The following is a 27,500-nucleotide window of genomic DNA, read 5'->3' on the forward strand; positions in this document are numbered from 1 at the left end:
TGGGTAGCTCAATAGACCAATGGCTGACGGCAAGCACGCATCCAAATGCAAATGGGTTGAGGTAACTTAACCGCTAAAAGCACCGTGTTGGGTCACAACGCCTCCAATGCGATTTACAACAGTTCATTTAGAGACAGGCATCAATGAGCAGGTGGTCCTGTAGCTTACTCAAGGAGGCCAAAAAGTTAGATGCAGGACATTGGGGATCAAACCGAGTACCTTTTTCCACTGGAGGTCAAACACACACTTTTGGTTTTGTTTGAGATATTCTCACTTTGACAAACTTTAACAGAAGTCTGTGATTCAGTAACTGTCAGATGAGCAGTGCATGCATTTTAAATGTAAAAAAGATTTTTTTCTAAGTCAAAGTCTTAGTCTAAGCAGTTGCTTGCTCAAAACCCAAATTGGCTGGGCTGGAGTTTGTTTCAACCCATCCACCTAGAATCCTACAGGTCAAACCTCATGTAAATTCTCTTCTTCTTCTTCTTCTTCTTCTTCTTCTTCTTCTTCTTCTTCTTCTTCTTCTTCTTCTTCTTCTTCTTCTTCTTCTTCTTCTTCTGTTTCCGCCGCAGTCGCTCCAGCCTCAACATGCGCCTGGAAGAGCAACATCCGCTCAACTGCCAGAGCGGGGGCAAGGTCACCACGGCGATCATCAGCATTCCGACGCCGCCGGCGGCAAACAGCCCGGAGGGGGACGCTCAGCCGCCGGCGGTCCCCGCCCACCACCAGAACATTGTCAAGGTGTCCGCGCTGTGAAGACTGAGCCGGGCTCACACGGGTCACGCAGGCTCAGGAGGACGCGATGACATTAGAATAAAAAAGACTGGAATAAGACTTAGGGTTGAGGGACGGCGGACCGGAATCGGATGGACTAGTTGAAGCTCATTCAGAGGACGCAAATCAGACCAAGGTGGAGACTGCCATCTCCTGGACATGTAGTACAATGACATGCACTCCCCGTGCGGATGGTGGACAATTTTTAGATACAGTCTGTTCTCGGTTGGTTGAGGCCGGCTTGTGTGTGTGTGCGTGTTTGTCTGTGTGTGTGTGTGTGTGTGTGTGTGTGTGTGTGTGTGTGTGTGTGTGTGTGTGTGTGTGTGTGTGTGTGTGTGTGTGTGTGTGTGTGTGTGTGTGCGTGTGTGTGTGCAGTTGTCAAGAAAACAACAGCAAACCTGTTTGATTTGGGATCCCGGCAAAGGGTTGTGTGAGTGTTTAACAGATCAGAGATCTGTTTGTAATGTGTCACTGTGCACATAGCACCTTTAATGATTTGGTTTCAGTTTAAAAAAAAAGAAATATATATGTATGTTTTTTCTAGAAGGAGATAACAGGAAAAAGCTATTGAAAAAACCTCTGAAAAAAAAGAATAGACTTAGAAGCAGACTATGAGAAACTTTTTCCACCGACATAACTTTTGGTATGATGTGTCATTCCGGTCTGCTAAGCTTTTGATGGATGAATTATGCCACCATTCTCTTTGTGGTGAAATATTACATCAATATCAAATCCACTCGGGCAAAAAAAATGTGATTCAAAAAAGGTGAAACTTATGAAGTAGTTTAATACGTATGCTTTCATGAATGTATGCTGGGGAGATGAATTGTGATCAATCTTGTGGCTCGAAGGTTTGGGTGTAGGTGTGGGTGATTGTCTATGTTTTGTCAGTGTACATGTGTGTGCATGTGAGTGTGTGTCAGGCACACATGTATCCTTTGTGTGTAAGATATCAGAGACGTGAGTACTTCTGGAAGTTTCTCTGGCTCATGGTACAGCTGCCACTCTGAACGGTTCATCGTACACGTACCTGTCCAAAATTCTCAGCTACAAGCCTTTTTACACAAAATGTGCCTGTTTAGTTTGAGTCAATAAAAAAAGGGATCTATTTATCTTCCCTTCTTATTTAATTTTTCTTTTGCTGACTTTTCTCGGCCTTCGCAGTGCCACGGACCTCAACAGTACCCAATTCTCTCATAAGCAAACCAAAAAAACGGTACAAGTTCAACTAAAGCCACCACTATTGAATAAAAGCACAAGGTGTTTGCTGAGAATTTCCGACATTGAACTGTCCTGAGCCTGGATTCTTTTGTGAATATTGTGAATAGAATATTTTGTAATATTTGGCCATCATCTGGCAGACCAGTGAAGCTGTCCTCTCTTTCTCTTTCACTCGTTCTCTTCTGATCTCTCTCTTGTTGTTGCCCTGTTCCGACCCGACCCCCCCCCCCCCTCCCTGTCCTGTGTGATAACAGTTTGCTTTGCGTAGGTGTCCTAGACGTCAATCGTTCCTCAAGAGTAAGCAGGCATTTGTTTTGTTTTGTTGACTTTATAGTTGGCCCAGAATTGTTAAGTATGTGTGTACACTATGTGGTTAGCAAACTCTGTGAGTTATTTTTTTTTGTTCTCAGTGTCTCCAGAGAATTGTCTTAATTCCTCACTGGATTTTCTATTTGATTTTGTTCCCGAAGAACTTGAAGCCACGGTCGGCTGGCGACCACAGAGCGGAAAGGGGAAGGCAGGGTCTAAGGCGGATGATCCCTCAAAAGCTCCCCTTTGCTCCGGAGTACATGGTGTGTCTGTGTGTATGCGCGCGTGTGTGTGCGTGCATGCGTGTATGTTCTGTAGGGTTTTCAGTGTACAGGCTTGTATCCCTGCACCACCGCCATGTGACTAGACCAGCATTTACCCAGTCTCCCCCCAGCCCCACCCCAGAAACAGACCGTTACCATCATTTCTAACTAAAGTTAAACGACACTCAGTTAGCCCATCGGCCGCCTTAGCGTTTCAAGTGGAATCCCATCATGGTGGCCATGCGGACGCGGGACTGATGGCATACAGTTGGCAAGTCAGCTGGCTTTGTGTTGTGCAGAAGTGGACTCCTAGGTCAGACCACCAGTTACAAAATCATCATTTGAGGGCTTGTATTGGTGTAAACGTTAAAAAAATGTAGTCAAAGGGATTCAAAGTGAACTTTTTCCCAACATCAATGAAAACAAGCACAGGCAGGTGGGTCAGCTTACAGAGCACATGAGCTTTATTATAGCAACAGAACCGTGGGTATCCACCTCCCCATCTGCTGGCTAGGCCGCGTGTCGTCACGGGAGCAGGGCTCTGCGTCTGTCGGGTTCTCGTCTCAACAGCAGTGGCTTAAAGGCCTCTTTTTACGTTCTGCACGCCGCAATACAGATTTATTTCAGCCTTTGTGCAGCCGGTTATGTCCCCCCCCCCCCCCCCCTGGTTTCTTTTCAAGCAGAAAGGAGGTCTCTGTGATCGTGTTTGGTTGTCTATTCCCTCCCTTCCAACTGTCGCCTTCCCTCCTTCCATCGCCCTCTCCCTCGTTCTCGATGCTCTGTGTCATATCTTTTTTCTCCTCTTTTATACTTTTCCCGCTTTTTCTCTCCTGCCCCCTGTTGTTGTTGTTGAGGTAACTGCTGTCGTATTTTGTCAGGTGTTGGATATTATTTATGACCTTGTCTTGTGTCCCAACTGTGAAACGCCTGATAAAACATATATCTGCCATAAATACATATTCTGTGGCCTCTATTTAATGTTATACAGTCATCCCAACAACTGTGTGTGTGTGTGTGTGTGTGTGTGTGTGTGTGTGTGTGTGTGTGTGTGTGTGTGTGTGTGTGTGTGTGTGTGTGTGTGTGTGTTAGTCATCATATGATTGCCCTCAGGCAACAGCAGCCACTCTGTCTCAGTAGAAGAGGTGCAGACTAAACTAGACGTAAGTCAATACATAATGTGAATTAAAAACAGGTCGTTCAACCCTTAAACTTCCGCGGAAAGACCGACAGCGAGGAGAGGATCTTATTCAGCTCGGAGCGGAACTGCCGGGTCACCATGGTGTAGATGAGCGGGTCTACAGCGGCCGGCACGCTGGTCAGCACCATGGCAGATGTCTCCAGCTCCACTGCCAGCTGCAGGGGCCGAGCAACAAGCACGCAAAGCAACAGTTAGGGATTTGAAAAGAGATGTTTCAGCTTCACACAGAAGGGACCTACAATACGTATTATCGAAAACGTGTTAGATTGAAGTTTATTTGTAAAATAGGCGAGATTAATAGAAGGATTCCGAACAAGCTAGGAACGGACGGTGACACTACTCACTGAGTTGGTGTTCTGCCACGAGGTGATGTTCATCAAAAGGGTCACAACCATGGGCACCCAGAACAGAGTGAAAACGATGATGATGTACCCGAAGCGCTGCGCCAGCTTCCCCTCCATCCGTTTCTTCCCGCGCTCTCTCGCCAGGGGCGTCAGAATACACACCGCTCCTGCGATCTCCGGAAGGGGGCTCCGCGGGGGCTTCCCCTTGATGACCCGGGACGTCCTCGCCTCGGCCACGGTGATCAGGCGGCTGGTCGGCGGCGTGCTGCTGGACGCAGGCCGACACATTGCCGGGAGCAGCTTGAGGTGGTGGCGCTGAGGAGGAGTACGACGAGGAGCTGGTCCCGGTTCTGAAGCCGCGAAGCTGAACCACCTCCACACCTGTTTCGTTGTTGGCCTCAGCTGGATCCCGTTGTCGTAGACTCGCTTTCGGTGTTGCCGGACTACTTTGAATATTCGCGCGTAGTAAATAACGATCAGGGTCAAGGAGAAACCCCACACAGGCACCAGGACATAGGCCCCGAACGGATCCGTAGATCGGGGAATCTCAACGGGCACATCCCCCCAAGGGTACCGGCGGCAGAGCATGTGATACAGCTCCTGTTTTGAGAGAGCCAGCGAGACGACGGCCAGGAGGACGCCGCAGACCCAGATGGACGGGATCCACATGCACACCCTGGTCTTCCTCCGTTGCGTCCGGAAGGGGAAGGCGATGGCTTGGTACCGCTCCACGCTGATGCTGACCAGTGTGAGGAGCTGCACGCAGCTGCACAGCGCGTATGAGAAGCGCTGCACGGCGCACAGGGACACGGACACCTCCAGGTGTCTCCCGTAGCTGAGGAAGGAGAAGAGGAAAAGCGGCGTGTCCACGGAGCACTTCAGGAGGTCGCTGGCCGCCAGGCTGACCAGCAGCGCGTTGTTAGAGGTCTGGAGGTTTTGGTTTCTGAACACCACCCAGCAAACCAACAGGTTGGCAGGCAAGCCCAGGACGAAGGTGAGCGAGAGGATGACGCAGTTGAGCACCAGGAACGCGGGATTCACCTCGCTTTCCTGCTGCGAGGCGGTTTCGTTCCAACAAGTGTGCGAAGCCATAGTTACATTATCAGCGCATTTTTTTAAATTAAGTTATGCACATGTCCACAATTAGTGCAGCAGGCCTAACTGGTGAGCAGATCCAGTCATGATGACGCTTATCCGGAGTGTTAAAACAAGTTGAAGACACAATTAAATTCAGCTCCGCGTCTCCGTCCTATCACCCCTGCCATTGGGCTCTGACCAGAGAAGGCACAACTACCTGATGATTTACACTACAGCGCGCACCCTGATATATCCCGAGCGCGCTCAAGGGCACACGGTAGCCGGAGGCTGATTGTGTGAAGTGAGTGGTAACGCTGATTAGCCGCATGTTCAGGGTGCACTTGAGTGTTCCGACCTTGATCGACGATGTCCGGCAGAAGGAGGACATGTTGAAATAATTTCCTCCCTGGACTATTGCACTCTGTAGATCTTTACAAATGATTGATTTGACTTTTTTACAATTTAATCAGTCTTACAATGTCTTTATTAGAAAAGCACAAATGATACACAACCATATTATTACATACTTATAGATTGATTAGCTTTAGCATTTTTGTTTTGAATAAATGTCATGGCATCACCAATGAGCAATTTTTCATTACATTTTTGGAAACTTGGAAACTTTGGAAACGGGATGCCCTTATCAATTACACACTTTAAGCCAGATATCAATACCAACAGTGGATTTCCGTACAACAAAATGTGATTTAGTTGTTACATTGTGTTACAATAACTTTATTTCCCCCAGTTATTCTGCAAGCATTGAAAGACCACCCATGCAGTTTCCAGATCAGTGTTTAAGGAGCTTGTTAATATAGACTGTATTCATGCGATATGCTGCCATCCAGCTGTTGGCTTGGCTGTAGTAGCTATGGTAACCGGGCTGAGGATGGCAAGCCATGGCTTCGTAGTACTGCTCCCAGGATCTGTAATAGGCTCGCCAGTCGTCGGCATTCGACCACTCCTCTTCCTCCTCCTCCTCCTCTTCTTCACTACTACTACTACTACCTTCCCCTCTCGGCTGCCCTTCCATGATCTCCCTACCTTCGTCATCCCGTCTCCTCTTATCGCAGACCCTCTGCTCCTTCCTCCCCACCGCGCCGTCCGCCCCCCTGCCCTCTCGGGACGGGTCAGCCCGGCTCCTCTCCTCCCTCCACGGGACCGGGTGACCCCCTCGTGCGGGTTCGTCTCGCTCGAGGGCGCCCCCGTGTGGTGTGCGACGCGCCCGATGGGACGCTGTTGGCGGGACGGCGGGAACCTGAGCCTTGGTTTTATTGGGACCGGGTTCGGCTTGGGACCTCTGCCGTGCGTCGGTCTGGGACGGGCCCGAGCGCGGCGGAGCCTTCGCTTTGGGCCGCTCCTCCTCCATGCCTTCGTCGCCATCATCCGAGGAGGATGAGGAGGAGGAGGACGACGAGCTTGAAGACCCAGAGCCAGACCTCCGATGGGCGGGGTCGACCTCCATCTTGACAGGCGACGTCCTGTGCGGCGCCGGCGCTGCGGCGCGGCCGCCGCTCTGCAGCGAGCGCTTCAGGGCGTTGTCCTCGTCGTCGTGGAGCACGTGTGACTCGGTGTGCATACTCGGCTGGCCGTCGTCGTTCTGACCTTTGAACTGCCTGATGACCTCCACCGACCTCCCCGGGCCCTCGGAGATGAAGGTTTGGAAGTCTAGCTCCGCCTCCTCCAGGGTCATGAGGCTGTGGCTCAGGTTCTTGAAGGAGCTGAGGGGCGGGATCTTAGGGAGGGCCTCTTGGAGCTCCCTACGAGTGCGGCCTTGGGGGGCTTGGGGGGCTGGCGTATGCCTGGCTTGGGGGGCTGCTGCGTGCTTGATGGGACGCGCCGGTTTGGGCCGGCTCTCCTCCACTTTCTCTCTTCTTGGCTCGGGCGGAGCACGGCTCTTCTTGGGCCAACGCTCGCCTGGACCAGGGTCCCTGGGTGGAGCCGAGGACGTGGAGGAGGCCTCCTGGTCACTGGAGGAGGCGGCGGCGGCGGCGGTGGCGACAGGAACGTCAGGAGCCTTCCTGTTCTTCTTCTTCTCTTGCTTGGGGAAGAGTTGGGATGTCGGCCCCAGTGTGGAGGCCTCCACGCTGACCCCCCAGTCGCACGACTCCTCCATCAACCCCGGTTCTATTGGGGCTGAAGACACAGGGAGCGTTACAAACCAGTGCTGGGACACTCGTTAATTGTCACCAAAATGACCATTAGCTTAATTGTATTTTTGAACAAGCATGCTGAATCAACATTAGGCAGTTTGTTGTTCAAATGTATCTAGTGTATTCACATGTATAAAAACACAAGACAAAAAAAATATGATTCCACACTCACATGGCAGCATGGACAATTTCAGGTTGCACTTTTGAGCAATAGCCATCATCTTGTTCTCCTCCTCACCATGGCAACAGTATGTCACCGCCAGCCCCTGAGTCCCTGTCAACAAAGAGCGTACTGATTATGAGGATGTCGCCGCGGGAGGGAACAAGAGCCTCCAGATAATTAGGAAACCTAATGTAGATGATTGGTAAGAGACTCTTGACCTTCTGTAAGGTCGGACAGATTATCCAAACAAGGTCAACAGATGAGTCTAATCCAATGCGTGTTGCAAAACAATTAATGTAATGTAAACCCAGCATTTCTTTTAAATAAACATAATGAATTACATTCTAGTAATCCAATCAATCGTTACTATAGTAACACGAGTGTACCAGGTTGAGGGAAACTAACCATAGCGGCCGGCCCGTCCAATGCGATGCATGTACGTTTCCCAGTCCTTGGGGACATCAAGGTTTACAACCAGGTTCACCTTCTCCGCATCGATACCCCGGGCGGTCTGAGCAGAGCAGAGGAGGTCAGTCGTACTAAAAAGTTGAACAACGCAGTACTTAACCTATCTAGTGGAGTGAATCGATTGTTGAAATGATGTAAACTAAAACGTCCTTGTTCTAAAAAAGGTCGCCAGACATGATCATGCTATGATTGATCGTGTCCAGTTCATCTGTGAATACGTTGTGTGTGTGTGTAACTTAGTGTTGTAGTCCCATAAAATATCTTGTGATCCATTTTAGGATTAACAGAGAGCATTTAAGAGCTCTGCTGACATGATGCAAGTACAAAAACAACGTATAGAATTGTATGCAATTCCTCACGCAAAAAAAGTGTTATTGTGTGTTTCTCACCAGATCAGTAGAGATGAGTACTCTACACTGATATTGTTTCAGTTTGGACATGGCCTCCAACCTCTGGTCTTGAGTTAGCCCACCTGCACCGATCGCAGCAAACGGTTTCATCACATGACAAACAGAAACAAGTTATTTATTTAATGACTATTATGAGTACAGGCCTTTATTCAGAGAGGATAAATTCATCAAGTCAGTACAAAATACGGCAGAGTGTAGCAATCCCACCCTGGGAAGATAAAAAAAATAAAAAAGATTTAACTTTATCAAACTTTCATCTCACCTGAGATACAGACCGCAGGGAGGCCTTTAGAGGACAAAATGTCTGCCAGGTGTTGAGCCCTGCAAAAACAAGAACAGTTAGTATAGTTTCCAAGAGATGATTCAAAATCATTTGCTACTTTTCCATTTACTTATCAGACACTTTGAGAGACAACATTGAAATAACTACCTTGAATGTAGATTGGAGAAAACAAGTGCTTGGTTGAAAGGTACTTTGCTGAAGAGCTCAAGCAAATGCAGGACTTTCTCCTCAAAGACCTTATGTGCATGAGCATGTGAGTTCACAAGCTTGTAATACTGCCTCAAACCTGGAGGGGGCATCCAAAGTCAAATTAATAAATGGTAAAACAAATGACTGTAGCTGTAAATAATGCATCTTGACATAGTTAAAAAGGTTAATATGTTAATCATTCGAGTCGGAGCCCAGCTGTTCAGAGTAGTTACTCAAACAGCTGTTACTTTAACACATTTTAAAAAGTTACATTTTAAAACCACCATTACCTTTAAGACTAGGGTCTTTGGGGTTGAGCCGAACAAAAGTGGGCTCGCTCATGTAGTTGGACAGGTGTTGTGCAAGGGATTCTGGGTAGGTGGCAGAAAGGGCAAGCATCTGTTTGTTCGCTGGTAGAGAGGAAAAAATCCAACTGGGGAACAAGGCTGTGTGTGAGACGCAGCATGTACAAACAAACGTTTAAAAATGGTACTGAGAAAGTAGGCAAGTGAAAGAGTCAGGGATGATATCATCACTTTGTTTAGATAACAGCATTTAATCTGGGTAATAGTGCATGGACAGTGTGCAAGCACACCCATTACAATTCATATTACTTGATTTGTTCCTGGAAACTGCCCTCCTCCAGCAGTTTGTCAGCCTCATCCAGGACAAAGAGCCTAATGCTGGCTGTAGACAACATCCCCAACTCTATCAACTGCTTGATACGGCCTGTTGACCAAACAGAATACAGTTGTAATAAGTAATGCATCTCTTTAGCATGGCATGTAATGATGTTGTGTTGTCAATCACTGTACTGTTTCGCCACCGACCTGGGGAGCCCACTGCAATGTGACACTTCTTCAGGTTGATTTTATCCTGGCTCACTGCCGTGCCGCCTATAAAGACATGGCACTGCAGACCTTCCATGGCACTGCCGATGGCCATCAACACTGAATGGATCTGAACAGCTATCTCCCGGGTCGGAGCCAGTACCAAAACCTGGAGGTACAACAAGTTACCCGGTGAAATGCATAATACGAAAAGCTAATTTAGCTCATATTTAGATAGAATGAAATATGATTAGCAGTAGTGTTTTTCTAGGATTCAAGTCACCTCACCTGAGTGGTGACATTTTCCAGGATCAGTGAATCCAGTGCAATGGTGCTGAAGACACATGTCTTCCCTGTGCCTGATTTCGCTTGTACGATCAAATCTAAAACATGAGATAAACGTATTAATGTCAAATAAAGCATTATTGGTAGGTGGGCTGCACGTTAATAAACAGTTGGGATGTGTCACACGCACCAAGACCACAGCGACCAAGTGGGATTGCCTTGAGCTGAATCGGTGATGGTTTCTGAAATCCCGACGCAGAAAGTCCCTCGAGTACTGGCTTAGACAACAGCAAAGAATTAAAGTCGATTCCCTCGGATAAGAGGACATCATCAGTCCGGCTTCTCGTATCTATATCATGAGCGGCTTTTCTCACGCACGCTGCCATCTTGACTCGACTGTTTACGGGTCAAAGGACCAAGCTTTAACAAGGATGGTGGTATTTATCTACCGCCATCTAGTGGCTGAGAGTTGTATGAACACACTACCGAGTTCTAAGAAATACAGCAGGTTTATTTTTGTAAGGCAATTTGATTTGCCTTCGGGGTTTCAGTATAATTAAATATATGTATTTAAGTAAGAAAAAAAGGCCTGAAAACATTTTGACATTTCGAACATGGCTCCTACCTTTCCCGAGATGTTCTGGTTCAGAAGAAGTGCTCCAGTTGTGATATACCGCCATCTGTCTTATACACTGAATAATATAAATATCGAAAATATATTTCAATAGCAAATAGGAAAAAATATTAACACACTGAAGTGAATGTAATGTATGTTGGTTATGGGTAACATTTTTAAAATCAATTAAAGCAGATCAACTACAATGTTATCATTAAATTTGCCTGGATAGTAGTATCTTTATCTTATGTTAAATTATGCCATATCATTTTGATTCAAGATTAAATAAAATGTATTGTTGGGATTATTATTGCAGATGCCCAATCCTGAATAAGATGGTCAACTGCACCTTTCCAATAAATAAAAAATAAAATTATAATTATAACCATCATCTCAACACCATATAGAATAGCTAACTGAAGTCTCAAAAATATTTGACATGTGGTTTAGGCTATAACTGCTCATCAACCGTACTCCTTTAGCCTATCAAGGCTAAAGGACACCTTTAACACCTACGCCAAATGCATGAACACTGTAATTTAGTGCATTAAGTCTGACAGACAAGCACTTGATAATTAAACACCTCCTATACCACGGCAGCTGTGGCCCCAGCAATCAAGGAAAGTGCAGTGCTTTCAAGCATATGACACTCACAGTAAGTTATTCTCTACCAATCCGGATTTGAGGATTACATTTATGTGCATTAAAAACCATGAGTTTGAGCCCTTCTCTTCTTATCCTCTTTATTAGGTGGTCTGCACTGATCTCCTCCTCTTGTTAAAGGCTTTAAGAGGCACTAGAAGGTGTATCAAACCATTGTTGGGTGGGATTCCCCCTTTCTCTCATCTGTCTTGTCTCATTGAGTCAAGTGGATACATTGTTGGTCCCTTTTCTCAGCTCCTGACCAAATGTTTCAGTCTTGGCCATGCATCTGAAGCTTGCTTCATGATCAACAAGGGAGTCATGAATGCTTGAGTGTTGAGACACTGAGAGATACTTTGGCATGCTTTTAGTGCCTCGGGTATCTCCCTCACCGCCCCTAACCGACGATCTCCGACCCGAGGGAGGGTCAAAGCCCAACGAACACCATGGAACCGCTACAGGTTGTCCTCAGCCTCCGGCCAAACTCTTCGTGGCCCTACAGCACCGAGGAGCCTCCTCTTCTGTCTCCCAGCGCCTACACTGCTCTGGCCGTGCTCATGGGGTTGGTCTCGGCGGCGGGGATCCTTCTCAACCTACTGGTGGTGGTGGTGACGGTGAAACACCGGCAGCAGCGGCAGCCCCTGAGCTACGCCCTCGTGAACCTGGCCGTGTGCGACCTGGGCTGCGCTGCGTTCGGAGGCGTGCCCACCACCGTGGCCAACGCCATGGGCTACTTCAGCATGGGCCGGCTGGGCTGCGTGCTGGAGGGCTTCGCTGTGGCCTTCTTCGGTAAGTCTGGGCTTTTTAAATAGTCATTATAATACTATATACATTTAGAACAGTACTATATACATTTGATACAATACAAATACATTTAATACATTGCTATATAAATTTAATACAATCGTATGTACATTTAGTTCAATACTATACATTTTTTATAATAATGTGTACAATTAATACAACCCTATTTATGCAATACTGTCTGCCCTTTGCAAATCGTGCATCGTGTGAATTCATACATTCTTCACATAACTCACTGGTAGTGCTAATGCCACAATCTATAGCAATTCTTAAACGTGTGAAATTTTCAGCATGTCCTTCAGCCTGCGTCCCCGTCCATCTATCAAAACAACCCTTCTGTCCAGGTATAGCGAGTCTGTGCACAGTGGCTGTGATCGCAGTGGAACGGTACATGGTGGTCTGTCGTCCCATGGGGGCTGTCAAGTTTCAGACCAGGTATGTTTACATGCGTTGACACCCATGTGACCTTTCCAGCCTCACAGTGTCCAGACGGGCAGTTCTCTCTCCCGCTCTCTCCCATGCATGCAGACATGCGGTGGGAGGTGTGGTGCTCTCTTGGCTGTGGTCCTTCCTGTGGAACACGCCGCCGCTGTTCGGCTGGGGCAGCTTCCAGCTGGAGGGCGTCAAGACCTCCTGCGCCCCTGACTGGTTCAGCCGGAATTCGGGGAACATGTCCTACATCGCTATCTACTTCCTGCTGTGCTTTGCCCTGCCCTTCTCTGTCATCCTGCTGTCCTACTGCCGGCTCCTGCGGACCCTGAGACAGGTCGGTCTTAGGATGAAGATGAGCGAGGGGAGTAGGGCATTAGAGACAGCTGACCCTGAGGAGTGCACCTTAAGATGAGGGTTGTTTGACGAAAGGATCGTATCGACATGTTTTTACAGTGATTTAGGTTAGATTTGAGCTAATATTTTAGTGCAATTTTTTTAGATATGGCAAAGCCAAGTCTAAAAAATGATATGCGTTGAGTTTGCTGCTCCAGGCTCTCTATGAGCCAACTTAGATTAAGAGTGCTCCCAGCTCGTTTCAGAACAATTTGGGCGTCTCTTCCATGATTGGTTTGGGGAATCCATCTTGCCTGTTTATCACAAGTGCGTGAAATGCCACATTTCTCAATGCCATAGAAACGTAAGAAGAGATGGAGCAGGTAGGGAGGGGGCAAGGTTTTAGTGGTTTAGTTTCAAAATCGTGTAATTTTCGGCTCCCTCTCTCTGAGTGAAGTCTGCACAGGCATGTTTCAGCCGTCGCCCTGTCTATGTCCTCACAGGTCTCCAGGCTCCAGCTCTCCATGGGGGGTAGTACCAACCGTGTGGAGCTGCAGGTGGCACGCATGGTGGCCCTCATGGTGTTAGCCTTCCTGGTAGCGTGGCTGCCCTATGCCGCCCTGGCACTCACCGTCATGCTGGATCCCAGTCTGTACATCAGCCCTCAGATCGCCACTGTACCCGTGTTCCTGGCCAAGAGCAGCACCATGTTTAACCCCATCATCTACATCTTTATGAACCGACAGGTACTTGGGTTGATATATGTGGACGTGTGGACGTACGTATGAACGCACTCACGCCGCACGCACACACACACACACACACACACACACACACACACACACACACACTCGCACACACACACACACACACACACACAGTAATAAAAATACTCATTGCGACTTCTGTACATGTGGACACATACATTTGCAATGAACACACATACCCCCACACTCACAGACACAAACCAACTTTCTAGTAATATTTACACTTAAAATGATCTGCAATAAACACAAAATGTATTTGTTTCTCCAGTTCAGGGACTGCACTGTCCTGACTCTCCTGTGTGGATGGAATCCCTGGGCCTCAGCACAGGACAGTATAGCGGGAGACAAGACCGTTTATACTCAAAGCAATACGCGTAAACATTCAAACAAAGATCTGGAGGGAGAAGGACTTTGTTAGCGTCGTGTTCAAAGCCTTGTTTATATGGGTGCCAGCAAAATCATGATGATGTAATGATTGAATGGTTGTTTGTGGAGATGACTTTAGAGTTTTCATGTTTTTGTATCACTAAAATGTGTGATTCATTTGTGGTTGTGTTATGATGTTGTTAGTGTTATAGTGTGGTCTATGTTCCAGGACACACTTATGTAGCCCTTTAATAGTGACCTAAATCTAAATTGATTTGGGTTTTAAGCTTCAGATCCGTGGGGAGATTACTGTCTCGGTTTAAAGCTTTTATATTTTACATACTAATATAGATACTGAGACTTGACTTTATTTATACAACTCATAAGAAAGGGGAGGCAAGTAAAGTCATGCTAACATGGAATAGTAAAAAAGTGAACTGCTTCCATCATTTATTTGCTTTTAGATACAACTATATAGCCAAATATGAAATATTCATGACTCCAAAGTCCTTAGTGCTTTAAGCTGCATATCCGATAAGAGTGGAGACACCAGAGCTGGCCAGCTGCTATACCAACCCGTCTGATCCCATTAGCTTCATGTATTATGGAAGCTCTCTTCACCTGGCAGCCCCTTGAGAAAGGTGCTTTAGTAATGAACCCTGATTACCACTGCCTCAAATCTACTAAGTTCCTGGATTGGTGCATTTAAGGTTTGCTCCATACCCTACCGTCAATCAATCATTTCAATCATTTCAAATTACAAAAAAAGGATGTCCACAATTTTCTTCAACATATTTCTTTTAATTAGAAGTACAGAACCTGACTTTCTTTTCAAGGTCTGTGCTTTAACACCCTCCTCTCACTTCAGCCTCAATTCTATGAACTCTATGGCTTTCATTGTAAAAAAAAAAGAAAAGGAAAATAAATCAAATCAAATAATAAAATCAGCAAATATTCGGCAATACCCCCCTCCCCCTGCCCCGTTCTTTTCAACATATTAATCTGCACAGACACCTTCCTCATCCGTTCAGATGACTCACAGTTTAGTCATTCACAGTTAGTACCCCCAAAATTCTGACTCAATGAAAAACGCAATCATCATTATTCTACACCCTTGGCATTTGTAATAGTTATCTTAATATTGCTATGAATTCCATCAAGGTTAAGGACAAAAGGAGGTCAGAATGGGAAAAGCTGTATAAAACCTGCGCAGATTTGTTTATATATATATCTTCCCCCACTATATATATGTGTACATATATGCATATGTATAGACACATATATATGTACATATACATGTATATACACACATATACAGAGGGGGTGTGTTCTATCTTCATGCAACACGCCATCATTCCCCAGGGTTTGCCTGACAGGCATAAAACAAGGATCCTATCCCAACTGTGTTTTGGTGAACGACCATTAAAGAAGAGACCCCAGAGGAGTGCCTGTGCACAGGGAAGCTGTAATCTAAGACATCCACACCTACAATCTGGTTCACACGCAGGACTTGTTAGAGGACGGGTATGTGGAAGTAGCAACCTGGCTCCATGAGGCTATGCTATATGCTTTGGTCCGGAGTTGGTTCTTTTCGCAGGATGACAGCATGAGGCTAAGACAGCTTTTTCTTTTTCATCGAGCTTGATTTCAGTTTAGGGAAATTTCAACTCAATGAACAATTACAAGTTGAATCAGGGTTAGGTGAGAACTTTTGTAAGAACTCAATGGACAGTCTTTAGAAGAAGAAAGAGGGAATGGTTTAATCTATACACAATGTGCCGGTTTCTCCTGATTTAGGGATGCAAGAGTAAATAGGCTTACTTTGTGTGTTCACGTTCCCTTCACAAGCCGTGAGAAAGGCTTCCAAGACTGCAGTCTTAGGGCTGGCTTTAGACTGCAGAGTTTTACTGTCTTTACTGCCTAAGTACTGTAGGGCTACAGCACAGGCTTTTATCTGGCCATCATAGCTCATTTGAACTGTCATCCAGAATGTTAAAGTGCTTGTTGTAGGGTAGTTTTGATTCTGCATTACGTCCAAATCAATAGTAACCATTCTCTGACCTTTCGCTTAAACTTCAATGTAAAGAAGGGGCCATTTCCCATACCGCCAGTAAAACATATATTTTTTGTTATGCCACCATGCTTGAAGGGATTTAAAAAAGAGGAAGGAACGGCAAGGTGTATGAACAGCAACACTATTAAGTCCTAAGCAGTGACTTGATGAAATTACTTTAGAGTTGTTACTTTTATTTATCATAATCATAGGTAATACTTACATACAGTCAGTCTGCTCTCGAGTTGCAAAAAGGGACTTAACCAGACTTTACTTACAAGAGCTGCTGTACCTCACCGCATCTACCAACACTACACTACCCATAATCCTGAGCTCAAGGAATGTGCAACACGCTCACAGCAGGTCGCCAGCTGTTTGTAGTTTTTTACATGGGAACACAAGTGAGAATGAGAATAACCTCCAGGGACATTGTTGCTTCCGACTTATTACTTAAAAGTAAATATCATGGTTGTGTGTCTATATATACAGATTAAAAAAGTAAAAGAATACAAATATGGAGTAGGTGGGAGAAGGTAACTGACAAAGGGTTTGTCAATAAAGAGGTAAAATCAGGTGCAAAGAGAACAGTTGAACATCGATGCTACAGAACACGACAAGTCAAAACAACCTTCATAGTAAAGGCAGTAGAGGAACGAGGGTCTGAGAATGAGCACGTAATTGTACACTTCAACTTTTTTTACATTGATCTATTTTCTTAATCCCTGTTTCCGTTATGATTGACTTACTAGCACACTGAATCAGATCGCAAACTTTTATTCTAACATGTAACAATGACATGCCAAATAGTGAGACCAATGGTTATCAGCCAATTCCATTATTGAAAGGACATACTCCTGCCTCATTTTTACACATGGCTAGTTTAGTGTTTCTATATACATTTCTGGTGAGTTCTCTGCATCCTACTGAGTGACAGCTGGCTGAGCGTAACCACTACTGGCCAATAAGGTGCTAAAGGTTATCATGGTAAACTCCAATCATAAACGTGATAATGTTCAAGTAAATCAAATGTTCTTAGTTATTAGTGTGTGTGTGTGTGTGTGTGTGTGTGTGTGTGTGTATGTGTGTTTGCATGTGTGTGAGAGCATGTATGTGTGTGTGTGTGTGTGTGTGAGAGACAAGAGAGTCGAAAGTAAGAAGGAGAGGGGGCAAGTGTGCCTGTCTGTCAGATGTTTTCTATTGGAAAAGGCAAATAGTTATAAGGGCTGCATGTATAAGGTGACGTCTTTAGAGTTTGGGATTCAGGCTGATATTTATAAAACAAAAAAGCAGAGTTCTAAAACTCCTTCTCTTTATGTACAACAGTTCAGCCGACCCCAAATAAAAAGACCAAAGGAGAGAAAGACGGTTGCATTCTCTCTCATGCTCTTTTTTAAGTGTGTCCACCATCCCTTCCAAGGGCTAGGTTTCCCTTCTTTCTCACTGATACAGCAAGGTTTTGTTCCACGTCCACGTCGTACACACTGCCCTCCCCTGGGCAGCTGTCGTAACAGCAGCAGCAATGTGAATCCTCTTGCTCTCTTTTTTTCTCCCCTGCCCATCTTCATGCTCTCTTCTCTCCCTCCCTCTCTCTCTCTCTCTCTCGGTAGTGGGGAGTTACTTTATTTATCTTCTATCAAGTTTAAGGTCGCAGTTTCTCAATCTCGATTCGGGCGTAGTTGACAGTTTCTTTTATAGTTCTGGTTTCTTCTTCTGTTTTTTTTTGTTTGTTTGTGGTGTTGTGGTGTTGTTGTTGTTTATGTTGTTGTCATTGTTGTTGTCATCATTGTTGCCTCCTACGGCACGTCCCTGGCGAGAGTGTGTGTCTCTCCGTTTGTTTAGTTTGTGCGGTGGGGGTCAGTGAGCGCGTGTCTGAGACCGGACCTCCCTGCCTCCACACCTTCACTGGACCCCTCCGACACTAAAACAACACACTCTGCCTTCTACTCTTCCCCTGGGCTGGGAGAGAGAGACAGAGAGAGAGAGAGAGAGAGAGAGAGAGAGAGAGAGAGAGAGAGAGAGAGAGAGAGAGAGAGAGAGAGAGAGAGAGAGAGAGAGAGAGAGAGAGAGAGAGAGAGAGAGAGAGAGAGAGAGAGTAAAGGGATGGTAGGACAGAGAGGAAAAAATAGTTAAAAAGGAAATAGGAGTGACATTTTTTTTAATTCAAATGACGCTAATAATTGGTAAAGTTAAGAATGACCCAGATACACCCCTACACACTGATTTACCCAAGGCAAACAACACAAAAACACAGCAATTAGCATAGAAATATAGCATATCACATCATGCAACCACGCCCCAAAGGATATTCTTCACCCAAAACATACTTACCGGAACCTGTAACGCTCAAAACGACACCACTCATGAAAAACACACACAAACACACACAGCATCACACCAAAAGTGGACGCACACTTACAGACTCAACATAACGGTTACAACTCCCGCTGGAGAAACCTGAACAGGACTGCAGATAACAGAAAAACAATCAGAATCCCCAGTAGTCCATTTCTAATAAAGAGCACTATGTTGTTTTCCTGGTGAAGGTGTTAGCCGCCTTTCATACCTTAGTAAAGGAAAAAAGAAACGGGTTTGCTGAGAGAAACTAAAATGTAAGCTAGTGAGAACTGAGACAAAGGGTTGTGGATGCACAGCAAAAAAAAAGACAGCAACAACACGACAGACAGGGGGGGGGACAGTCGAACAAAAACAAACTGTACAACGCAGTTGAATGGGATTATTCCCACGAGCCATAACATAACAAAAAAGGAATGACGGCCAACATTAGCGGGGGAGGGGGATGTGGGGGCACGGGGGGGGGGACGTTAACAGGGTGATGTTTACTCTGGCAGTGTGGGGAGGAGTTAGATGTGAGGAATGCACATTAGAAAAGAAGAAATGAATAAAGACAAGTGCACATACAGGCAATGAGAGAAGAAACAAGACAGCAGGAAGGAGGAGAAGTAGAAACAGGAGAGGTGGAATCGGGTAGAGAATGAAGAGAGCGTATTTACCAGATGGACTCTGGCCAATCAGCCTGTGGAAGGGGAGGCGAGAGCCTGACTCTGAGCCCTGGGATTGGCTGCTTCTCGCTGGAAGTACTGCGAGGGGGCGGAGCCTATCTTATGTGCCATTGCTTTTTTTGGAGGGGGAATGGGGGAAGGGGGCGGGTTATTGAGGAATTGGAGGGGTTGGGGTTCAATGTGTTGTAGAGATGACGTCAGAGAGGAGAAATAGAAAGGATTTGGGGGGATAAAGACAGTTGAGAGATGACAGAGAAAAAGAGACAAACACACACTAAGTGGTACAGATAAATAATCTGAGACGAGGAAGTTGAGAATGCACAGTGAGTATGACCTGTACATGAACATTTGCCCGGCTGGCATGAGACAAACACCTCTTCAGAATGTACGAACACGTGGAGAACAATTGTACGGAATGGTGCCAAACAAGTAGGATAGCACTTGGCAAAGTATCCCTTTCTTACATTACCAGGTGGGTGTTCACAATCAAAAGCTTTGTTCTTTCTCCTCCCCTGCATGATATTGCACAAATAACCATGCATCATAGCATTGCGTCTAATCATGTCGTGTTCGAGGGTTGGGAGCTCATGGTGAGGTTGATTTGGGATTTGAGTGGGTCTGTGATTTACTGGAAAACAGTGTGTGTGTGTGTGTGTGTGACCACGCTCACCTAGTTGGGTGTATTCAGCGAACATGTTCTAACAATGCAGTTTTGACCTGCACAAGTTCAAAACTTGTGCATTGCTCACTCGACGGACTGTCTTTCTGCCTCTAGAGATCGAACTTCCGGCCCATTGCGGCAGAAAGTCATAATTCACTCTGTGCCTAACATCATTACATGAATTATAGATATGAGCCCTTTCTTTCTCCACCTTCTTCCTGTTCACCCTTTGAAGATGAAGAGTGCCTCCAGACTATGACGAGTCTGCAAGCAAAACCCCTACAGATTGGGTTTAATGTGTGATGGCCAGACAGAGAGAGCCAAAAAGAACAGAGAGTGAGTGTATCCTGTTACAGACATTGTTTAAATCTTCTAGTCGTTGTTCCTGAACGCTCACCTGATTCTGGGTAAACAGCAGACCTCTTGCCTGGGTCTTTATGGAGCTGAATTTCTTTTATTGAGAAGAGTGAGGCAGCTGAAACATAAGAGATTAGAATCAGAACCCAAATGGAGGACAGTGAACCATACAATAAATATGTAGGTGCGAGGAAGAAATACAGATGATTAATAGATACGAGTGCATGTTTATGTGTGTTTATGTTTGTGCCTGTGGGTGAGAGAGCGTGTGTGCATAAGCACTGTGTACTCACTATCAACTAGTGACTGAACCTGCTCTCCAAGACTCTTGAAGTAAGGCACCCGGAGGGCATCTTCTGCTGAAATACGCTTCTTTGCCTCAAACTGGACCGAATGCAACAGACAAAACAGACAAACAAAAAAGGTGCCAGCAAGGTTACACAATGTCTGAATAGGAATAGGAAATATGAATGTATTATTCATTATTCTCTGCTCATCTGTGCTATTGCGTCGTACCTGCAGGAGTTTGGATAGCAAATCATGGCCATCGCTGTCTATCCTGTAAGAAAGAAGAGTAAAGGATAAAGGGAGTGGATTAGACGAATACAATGCAAATAACAGAGAGAGAACCCAAGAGTGCGAGAGAGGCAAAGAGAAAGAGAGAGATAGGGCAAGCGAGAGAGAGTGACAGAGAGGGAGAGAGAGAGAGAGAGAGAGAGAGAGAGAGAGAGAGAGAGAGAGAGAGAGAGAGAGAGAGAAAGAGAGATTGAGAGAGGACGGTGAGAAAGATATGGCGAGAGAGCCAGAGAGAGAGAGATGGGATAAGATGGAGAGTGAGAGTAAGAGAGAGAGAGAGACAGAGAATTGGATTTCAGGAGAGTCTAATGCTCGATCCAGGCTCTATAAAATGGTGTAATGTTCTGGCCCATCAAAATAATTGCGGATATGCTGCAGCTCTTATTGAAAATCAATCCTGTATTTCCTGTCTTCATAGTCTCTCCGGCTATTCAGTTCCAAATACAGGTGCATGCATGTCACATAAGCAGACATACCTGCACACACAAGCACACAGACACAGACACAGACACAGACACAGACACAGACACAGACACACACCTGGGTGCGTGGTTGACCAAGGGCTCCGCGTTGTACTTGGGGAAGTTGTAGGTCTTGAACTCTTCGCTGTTGGTGCAGCCGGGCCAGGTCTCCTCCGTGGGCGTACCTGGGAGCAAAGAAAAACGTAAGATCCCTCAGCACCCAAACACACGCACAGAGAAACACACTAACGTGCGCGGACATCCCACTCGTTGCACCGCTGTGGCTCACCCAGGATGCGGAATATGAGGTGCAGCTCATCCTCCACTGTGGAACCGGGGAACAGCGGCCGGCCTGTGACCATCTCGTAGAAGATGCAGCCCACGCCCCTGAGCACAGAAAACACAGAGCCCTGATTCACTGTGAACCCTGACTCACCCGCCACACAGCGCAGCCTCTGAGCCACGCGAATCCCACATTAGACCGACGACGCTTCTCTGACCCGCGGCCACTCAGAGCGCTTCACAATGCGAGCCTCGCGATCGCCCACTCACACACACACACACACACACACGCACGCGCTCAGGTGTGTGGAGGTGTGTGCCATGCAAGCTCGCCGGGAGCAGCCAGGGGAAGGCATCTGTCTCAGGTGCACACCTCGTTCACTCGGCTACGAGGTGCCGGGGATGGAACCAGCTACCCACTGTTTGCTTCCGAGCCACCGCCGCCCAGTTTGATGGTGTTTGTGTGTGCCGCTTCTATAGGTTGATGTGGATACAAAAACGGGAATGCTGTGTCGGTGCTCATGTTTGCGTTCAAGGTTGTGCACTGGGGACATGTTTTCCCCCTCCTCCTCTCAAATCAACAACTAATTCACATGGCATTTACTTGGGCAAGGGTGATCTTCTGAAATCTATGAGCCATCTCATTCTGGATTGACGCATTGTTCTGCCATGGTAAATACATGTTACTCCAGAGCAGTGATGTAACACCATTGGCATGGGTTTAATGCGGTGTGGGTGGAGCTCCACTCCCCCTCTCACACAGAGAGTCATGCGATGATCTGTCAAGCCTCCAGCTCGGCTTAGCAACCAGTCCGGACCAGTTTTCCACTCACACCCACCCACACACAAACACACAAACACACACACATGGACGGAGGCAAGGGAAAATAATGCCCATTTCCAAGCAAGGTGGCACACGAGGGCCCATGGGACCAGTAGGGCAGCAAAGCAACACTGAAAAATGACTCTACCTCCAACCTAACAGCGATTGTTGCAATCAGAGTATAAAGCATAGCTGCATCCCAAGGCAAAGCAGAGCTTGTTGTGGAATGGAAGAGATGGGCTGGGGCTAAACTCTACATTTGTGTGTAGAAGTGTGCACAGCGGGATAAATTCATTAGAAGGGAACTATAAAGGGAAGCTCCGGGCGGGTGCATTAGACGTGGACGAATGAAAGAGCGGCTACAGGCAAGACGCAGGAACGTGTGTGTGTATGTTTGTATGTTTGAGTCTGTGTGTGTGTGTGTGTGTGTGTGTGTGTGTGTGTGTGTGTGTGTGTGTGTGTGTGTGTGTGTGTGTGTGTGTGTGTGTGTGTGTGTGTGTGTGTGTGTGTGTGTGTGTGTGTGTGTGTGTGTGTGTAACCCACCACATGTCAATGGGTGTAGAGTACTCAGTGGAGCCCAGCAGCACGTCTGGGGGCCGGTACCATAATGTCACCACTTCGTTAGAGTACGTCTTGGTAGGGACCGACTTGGCCCTGGCCAAACCTTGACCAAAAAAACACAACAATTGATGAAAGACTCGACCTATTTACACTCCAACGTTGGATGGTGCGATGGCGTGCAAAGGTGGGGGATTTACCAAAGTCAGCTAGTTTGAGCTCTCCTTTTTCGTTGATGAGCAGATTCTGAGGCTTGAGGTCTCTGTGGAGGACTTTCCTCTTGTGGCAGTAGGCAAGACCTCGCAGCAGCTGGAAGAGAAATAGCTGGGAGAGGACAGAGGAGGGGAGGAAATTCATCTTGGGTTTCGTTTTTCTTTTTGATTTCCGAGACATTTGAAAAGGTACCCCGCATCAGAAAAGCAGTTCAGTTCTTAAACAAACTCTTAACTTTAAGAAATCGTGGAATGACCTACCTTGACGTTGTGGACACTCATGATGCTACCGCAGTCATCCATGTACTGTTTCAAATCCTTCTCCTGGGGAAAGACACAAAGACAAACAACACATATCATGTACATATACACTCGTCTCAAAATAACCCAAAACCAAAAAGGGACCTCAACAAATAAAAGGTGTATTGAGTTATTCTTAATGGGCCTCTTTGAACAGAACACCCCCCCCCCCCCCCCCCCCCCAGACATGCAGGAGCAGACAAGACGGCCATGCACTGGGATATTACTGACACCCCGGTCACTCACCAGGTACTCAAACACCAGCGTCAGGCACTTGTCAGTGTGGATGATGTCGTGCAGAGTGACGATGTTGGCGTGCTTCAGATCCTTCAACAGAGACACTAGGGGCGTTGGGGGGAGAGAGAGAGAGGGGGACAGGCACTGTTAGGCAAAAATTCACTCTCACACACACCCCAACTTGGTCGCACACACACGACTGCGTACACATACAAATAACCCATCCAAAATTCTCAACTGCTCAACTAGATCCCAGATTCTTGGCCCTGAAATTTAGGTTGGTAAAGAAAGCTTGACCGGAAACGTTTGGCAACATTCTGACCAAAAAATAGATCTGTTTATATCTGGTATTTAATATACAAATATTTGTTAATTCAGTTGCACTACAGCAGATTTTTGAAATCTCCACCCCATTTCAGCAAGTCGTACCACCAGTATTTGCACTCATATAAAGCCTGCAAGAGATTAACACAAAGCCGGGACAGCATGTTGTGTCACACTATGTCACACTTAAATCATAACCTATGAATTATTATATTCAGAATAATGACACGGTGTGCTTGGACATTAGCATTATCAAATTAAATGTAATTCTATTTCACATGCTGGTCGTAAAATATTCGATAAAACTACAATATTAGTCTTCTGTTTTGTACTTTGCAACAATAACATCATGGACACATTGCCAGTCAATTTCCCTTCCATCGGCGGGAGGCGCGAGTTCGATTCCCAGTACCTTCACGGATGGCCGTGCAGGGCGCCCCCTCCTCGTGCTCCAACCGGATCTCTTTCAGCGCCACCAGGTTGTCTGTTAACTTGCTCCGCCCTTTGAACACGGTGGCGTAGGTCCCCTGAGAAAGAGAGAGAGAGAGAGAGAGAGAGAGAGAGAGAGAGAGAGAGAGAGAGAGAGAGAGAGAGAGCAACATGTGTGTGAGTACAACTGTATGCATCAGTTCAGTGTAAGGATTTGCAGCAAAAGCGATGAATCTTACTTCTCCTAATTTGTCCAGTTTGATGTACGTTTCCAGTTTTCCAAAGCCTATTTCAGACTGCAGGGAAATGAGTGAGGAGAGATTGTTAATACAATGTACATTTATCTGGACTAATGCAATTACATTTCTGGTTGGCTGGACGCGGCCTAGCTGTCTTTACGTCCAGACTTTAGAATGGGTTTGTAGCATAGCCAACACAATCTCAGAGAGGGAAATCTCATTATGGACTCCCTTTGCTGATTAAATCAAGCATACAAGCACAACAAACACCAATGGTATAATGCTAAACATACACACACAAACCCCCACACACACACACACACACACATTCAACACACCACACACACGCATACACACACACACACACTCACACACACACACACATACTCCAGTCACATCGACTGCTTACATCACACAGCCACAGCACGATGGCACCACCATCAATTACACACGCTTCCACAGGATGTCGCTGTAACTAAGACGACCAAGCTGTGGCACACACTCTCAATGCGGGCGAAACAATACGGATTATAAAATATGTTATGAATACAGATATATATATAGACATAACCCACGGCTGTATATAAGCCCAGCGGCGTCTTTTTAGGGATAATTTTGAAGGTTGTTAAGCTGTTTATAAAGCTGATGATAGCGGATGAATAATGGATGGTTGTGAGGCTACGTGAAGCTGTGACGCCCACGGGCCAGGCGGGATTCCTCCCACTCAGTGTGAAGCTTCCCTTCCACTTATCCGCTCATCTCTGCCAGGGTCTCTCAAACTTAAACACTACTTCCACGCACAGCGCTGCCTGCCTCTCATCACTCCCCAGTCTCAGTCCTGCTCCGGCCCTGGTGGTCGTGGGGGTTGTGTGTGTGTGTGTGTGTGTGTGTGTGTGTGTGTGTGTGTGTGTGTGTGTGTGTGCGTGTGTGTGTGTGCGTGTGTGTGTGTGCGTGTGTGTGTGTGTCTGTGTGTGTGTGTGTCTGTGTCTGTGTCTGTGTGTGTGTGTGTCTGTGTCTGTGTGTGTGTGTGTGTGTGTGTGTGTGTGTGTGTGTGTGTGTGTGTGTGTGTGTGTGTGCGTATGTGTGTATGTCTGTGTGTGTGTTGGAGAAAGAAAGATAGGCAGTGCGATCTTCAGTGACCAACTTAGCTAATGAGCCATTTGATCATTTAAAGGCATGGTGAAATGCCTGCCACACACTGACCCATTATGAGCTACTCGTCAGTAATAAGAGGGTGTGTGTGTGTGTGTGTGTGTGTGTGTGTGTGTGTGTGTGTGTGTGTGAGTATGTCTGTGTTTGCTTCGATGTGTGTGTGCATTTGTGCATGCAATTGTGTGAGTGCATGTGTGTGTTCACTGTGTCACATTGACTCACGATGAGATACACACACTGCACAGTAATAACAGTACCTAAATGTGTTTGTGTGTGCGTCCTACAGTGTCTGTGTGTGTGTGTGTGTGTGTGTGTGTATCTGCATGTATGTTTGTGTGTGTGTACATCTGTGTGTTTCTGTGCGTGTGTGTGTGTGTGTTGGTGTTTGTGTGTGTGTGTGTTTGTGTGAGCACACATCTGAACAGTGCAGAACGCATTCAATCACGACTCACCTCATAAAAATCAATGGCATCACAGAGTACAAAGCATGGACTAAATAATGCAGACACTCTAGTGCCTTTTCACTTGTTTGTATGTGGCGATACATATGATCTATGTTCCAGCCCCATGCCTACTGAACGCTCAGTGCACTGCCACCCTATCAATCACACAAACCCACTCTGATATATTCTTCTGTTTCACTGAATATCATTCCCTCACATTTAATGATTCACTCATTCATTCGTCATGAACACGCACCAAAAAACATGTCTCCTAAGATGCCCCTGTTCCTACTTCCACGATTCACCCCTCGCAATAACAGTGTGAAGAATTGCAGCAAAACCAAATGTGATATATGGTTAGCCCTAATGTTCCCTGCTGTTTATAGCGTGCATTAGCACTCTCTGCAGCAGCCCTGTTTATGCTGTCCCGCCCCGACCGGGGCTTTGCTTTCAGGCCAACTAGTTCCCTCCACTTCCACTGCTGCACTCAGCTCACTGCAGCACAATGGAGGCGAGAATAACCTAGTTTTTAGGGGACTGCAGCCAAAAACAAAACCTAGCATTGGTGTTGTTGTGTCTGTCTGTGTGTCTGTCTGTGTGTCTGTCTGTGTAGCTTAGTGTGTAGCTTAGTGTGTGTCTGTCTGTGTGCCTGTCTGTGTGTGTGTCTGTGTGTGTGTCTGTGTGTGTGTGTAGCTGTGTGTGTTTGAGTGAGTGAGTGTGTGATTGTGTGTGTGTGTGTGTGTGGACACATGCTGTGCGCTCTGTTTGACAAGGGATGAGAGAGGTAGAGGTAGGAGAGGGAAAGGGAGAGAGAGGGAGAGCGAGAGCGAGAGAGAGAGAGGGAGAGCGAGAGAGAGAGAGAGAGAGAGAGAGAGAGAGAGAGAGAGAGAGAGAGGGAGAGAGAGAGAAAGGCTGGATTAGTAAGAGAACAATGAGGGTGACGATGGGGAGAAGGGCAGCTTTGACTTGAAGGGGACGGGCAACATGTTGAAGGAGGGTGCAGAGGACAGCCATGTCATTAACACATGGAGTCACTCTGTGGTGGTGTAATCAATCACACCGATAAATAACCAACCCTGTGTGGCCCTTTTTCCAGTACCCGCCAATAGCCCCAGCGCGAGGGGGTCACCCCGGGCAGGACGCATTAGCTCGATCAATTGACCCACGGCTGCATTGATCACACACTCCACAGCCGTTTTCACATATAAACAACAGAGAGAGAGGCGTGTCCAATGACATGCCACTCAAAGACCGATCGCGCCATTGTGAGGGTTTACAGCGGCGGCTTCGCTTTCGCAAAACGAACGGGGTTCGGGGGGGAGAGTCATCACTGCGTAACAGGGGCGGGGTAAGACGACACCGCCCATCGCTTCACTCCACACCAACAGCGCTTCTCATTGGAACAGCGTGAATAATTGATCGCCGATTGGCCGGCTGGAGAGTGAG

General features: G+C 46.6%; 5 protein-coding genes across 17 annotated transcripts in view; 2 read left to right on the forward strand and 3 right to left on the reverse strand.

Annotated features, from left to right (window-relative positions):
• Window positions 1-3,524, forward strand: part of kcnd3 (potassium voltage-gated channel, Shal-related subfamily, member 3) — a 75,626-nt gene extending 72,102 nt beyond the window's left edge. For all 4 annotated transcript variants that reach the window (XM_060048862.1, XM_060048876.1, XM_060048863.1 and 1 more), the window contains one exon: window positions 573-3,524. In XM_060048862.1, the coding sequence (XP_059904845.1) occupies window positions 573-756 (184 nt within the window). In that variant the 3' untranslated portion in view covers window positions 757-3,524. The remainder of the gene's footprint in view (window positions 1-572) is intronic.
• On the reverse strand, window positions 2,983-5,528 carry LOC132455186 (D(2) dopamine receptor-like). Its single transcript, XM_060048982.1, has 2 exons — window positions 4,110-5,528; window positions 2,983-3,920 (listed from the first exon to the last, which is right to left on the reverse strand). The coding sequence occupies exons 1-2, from the start codon at window positions 5,199-5,201 to the stop codon at window positions 3,765-3,767; spliced, it is 1,248 nt and encodes a 415-aa protein (XP_059904965.1). The 5' UTR covers window positions 5,202-5,528; the 3' UTR covers window positions 2,983-3,764.
• Window positions 5,529-5,647: 119 nt separating this feature from the next.
• Window positions 5,648-10,392, reverse strand: ddx20 (DEAD (Asp-Glu-Ala-Asp) box polypeptide 20). Its single transcript, XM_060048821.1, has 11 exons — window positions 10,158-10,392; window positions 9,971-10,065; window positions 9,683-9,851; window positions 9,467-9,581; window positions 9,143-9,285; window positions 8,811-8,949; window positions 8,643-8,701; window positions 8,360-8,442; window positions 7,908-8,013; window positions 7,512-7,613; window positions 5,648-7,322 (listed from the first exon to the last, which is right to left on the reverse strand). Exons 1-11 carry the CDS (start codon window positions 10,351-10,353, stop codon window positions 5,977-5,979), a joined length of 2,553 nt encoding a protein of 850 aa, XP_059904804.1. The 5' UTR covers window positions 10,354-10,392; the 3' UTR covers window positions 5,648-5,976.
• Window positions 10,393-10,406: 14 nt separating this feature from the next.
• Window positions 10,407-14,893, forward strand: LOC132455198 (parapinopsin-like). Its single transcript, XM_060049008.1, has 5 exons — window positions 10,407-12,014; window positions 12,374-12,464; window positions 12,558-12,795; window positions 13,298-13,540; window positions 13,830-14,893. The coding sequence occupies exons 1-5, from the start codon at window positions 11,672-11,674 to the stop codon at window positions 13,977-13,979; spliced, it is 1,065 nt and encodes a 354-aa protein (XP_059904991.1). The 5' UTR covers window positions 10,407-11,671; the 3' UTR covers window positions 13,980-14,893.
• A 2,738-nt stretch (window positions 14,894-17,631) lies between these two features.
• The window catches only part of LOC132455146 (cyclin-dependent kinase 16-like), a 35,958-nt gene continuing 26,089 nt past the window's right edge, over window positions 17,632-27,500 (reverse strand). For 7 of the 10 annotated variants that reach the window (XM_060048899.1, XM_060048904.1, XM_060048890.1 and 4 more), the window contains 13 exons: window positions 24,460-24,516; window positions 24,204-24,318; window positions 23,477-23,571; window positions 23,192-23,254; window positions 22,919-23,042; window positions 22,704-22,824; window positions 21,345-21,442; window positions 21,135-21,240; window positions 20,535-20,577; window positions 20,312-20,402; window positions 20,059-20,136; window positions 18,992-19,113; window positions 17,632-17,936 (listed from right to left, as the gene is read on the reverse strand). In XM_060048899.1, the coding sequence (XP_059904882.1) occupies window positions 19,010-19,113; window positions 20,059-20,136; window positions 20,312-20,402; window positions 20,535-20,577; window positions 21,135-21,240; window positions 21,345-21,442; window positions 22,704-22,824; window positions 22,919-23,042; window positions 23,192-23,254; window positions 23,477-23,571; window positions 24,204-24,318; window positions 24,460-24,516 (1,095 nt within the window). In that variant the 3' untranslated portion in view covers window positions 17,632-17,936; window positions 18,992-19,009. Of the gene's footprint in view, window positions 17,937-18,396; window positions 18,445-18,991; window positions 19,114-20,058; window positions 20,137-20,311; window positions 20,403-20,534; window positions 20,578-21,134; window positions 21,241-21,344; window positions 21,443-22,703; window positions 22,825-22,918; window positions 23,043-23,191; window positions 23,255-23,476; window positions 23,572-24,203; window positions 24,319-24,459; window positions 24,517-27,500 lie in introns of all 10 variants that reach the window. The other 3 variants (XR_009525100.1, XM_060048918.1, XM_060048907.1) reach the window with 3 other exon arrangements.

The sequence above is a fragment of the Gadus macrocephalus genome, chromosome 1 (genome assembly GCF_031168955.1).
Source record: "Gadus macrocephalus chromosome 1, ASM3116895v1".
NCBI lineage: Eukaryota > Metazoa > Chordata > Actinopteri > Gadiformes > Gadidae > Gadus > Gadus macrocephalus.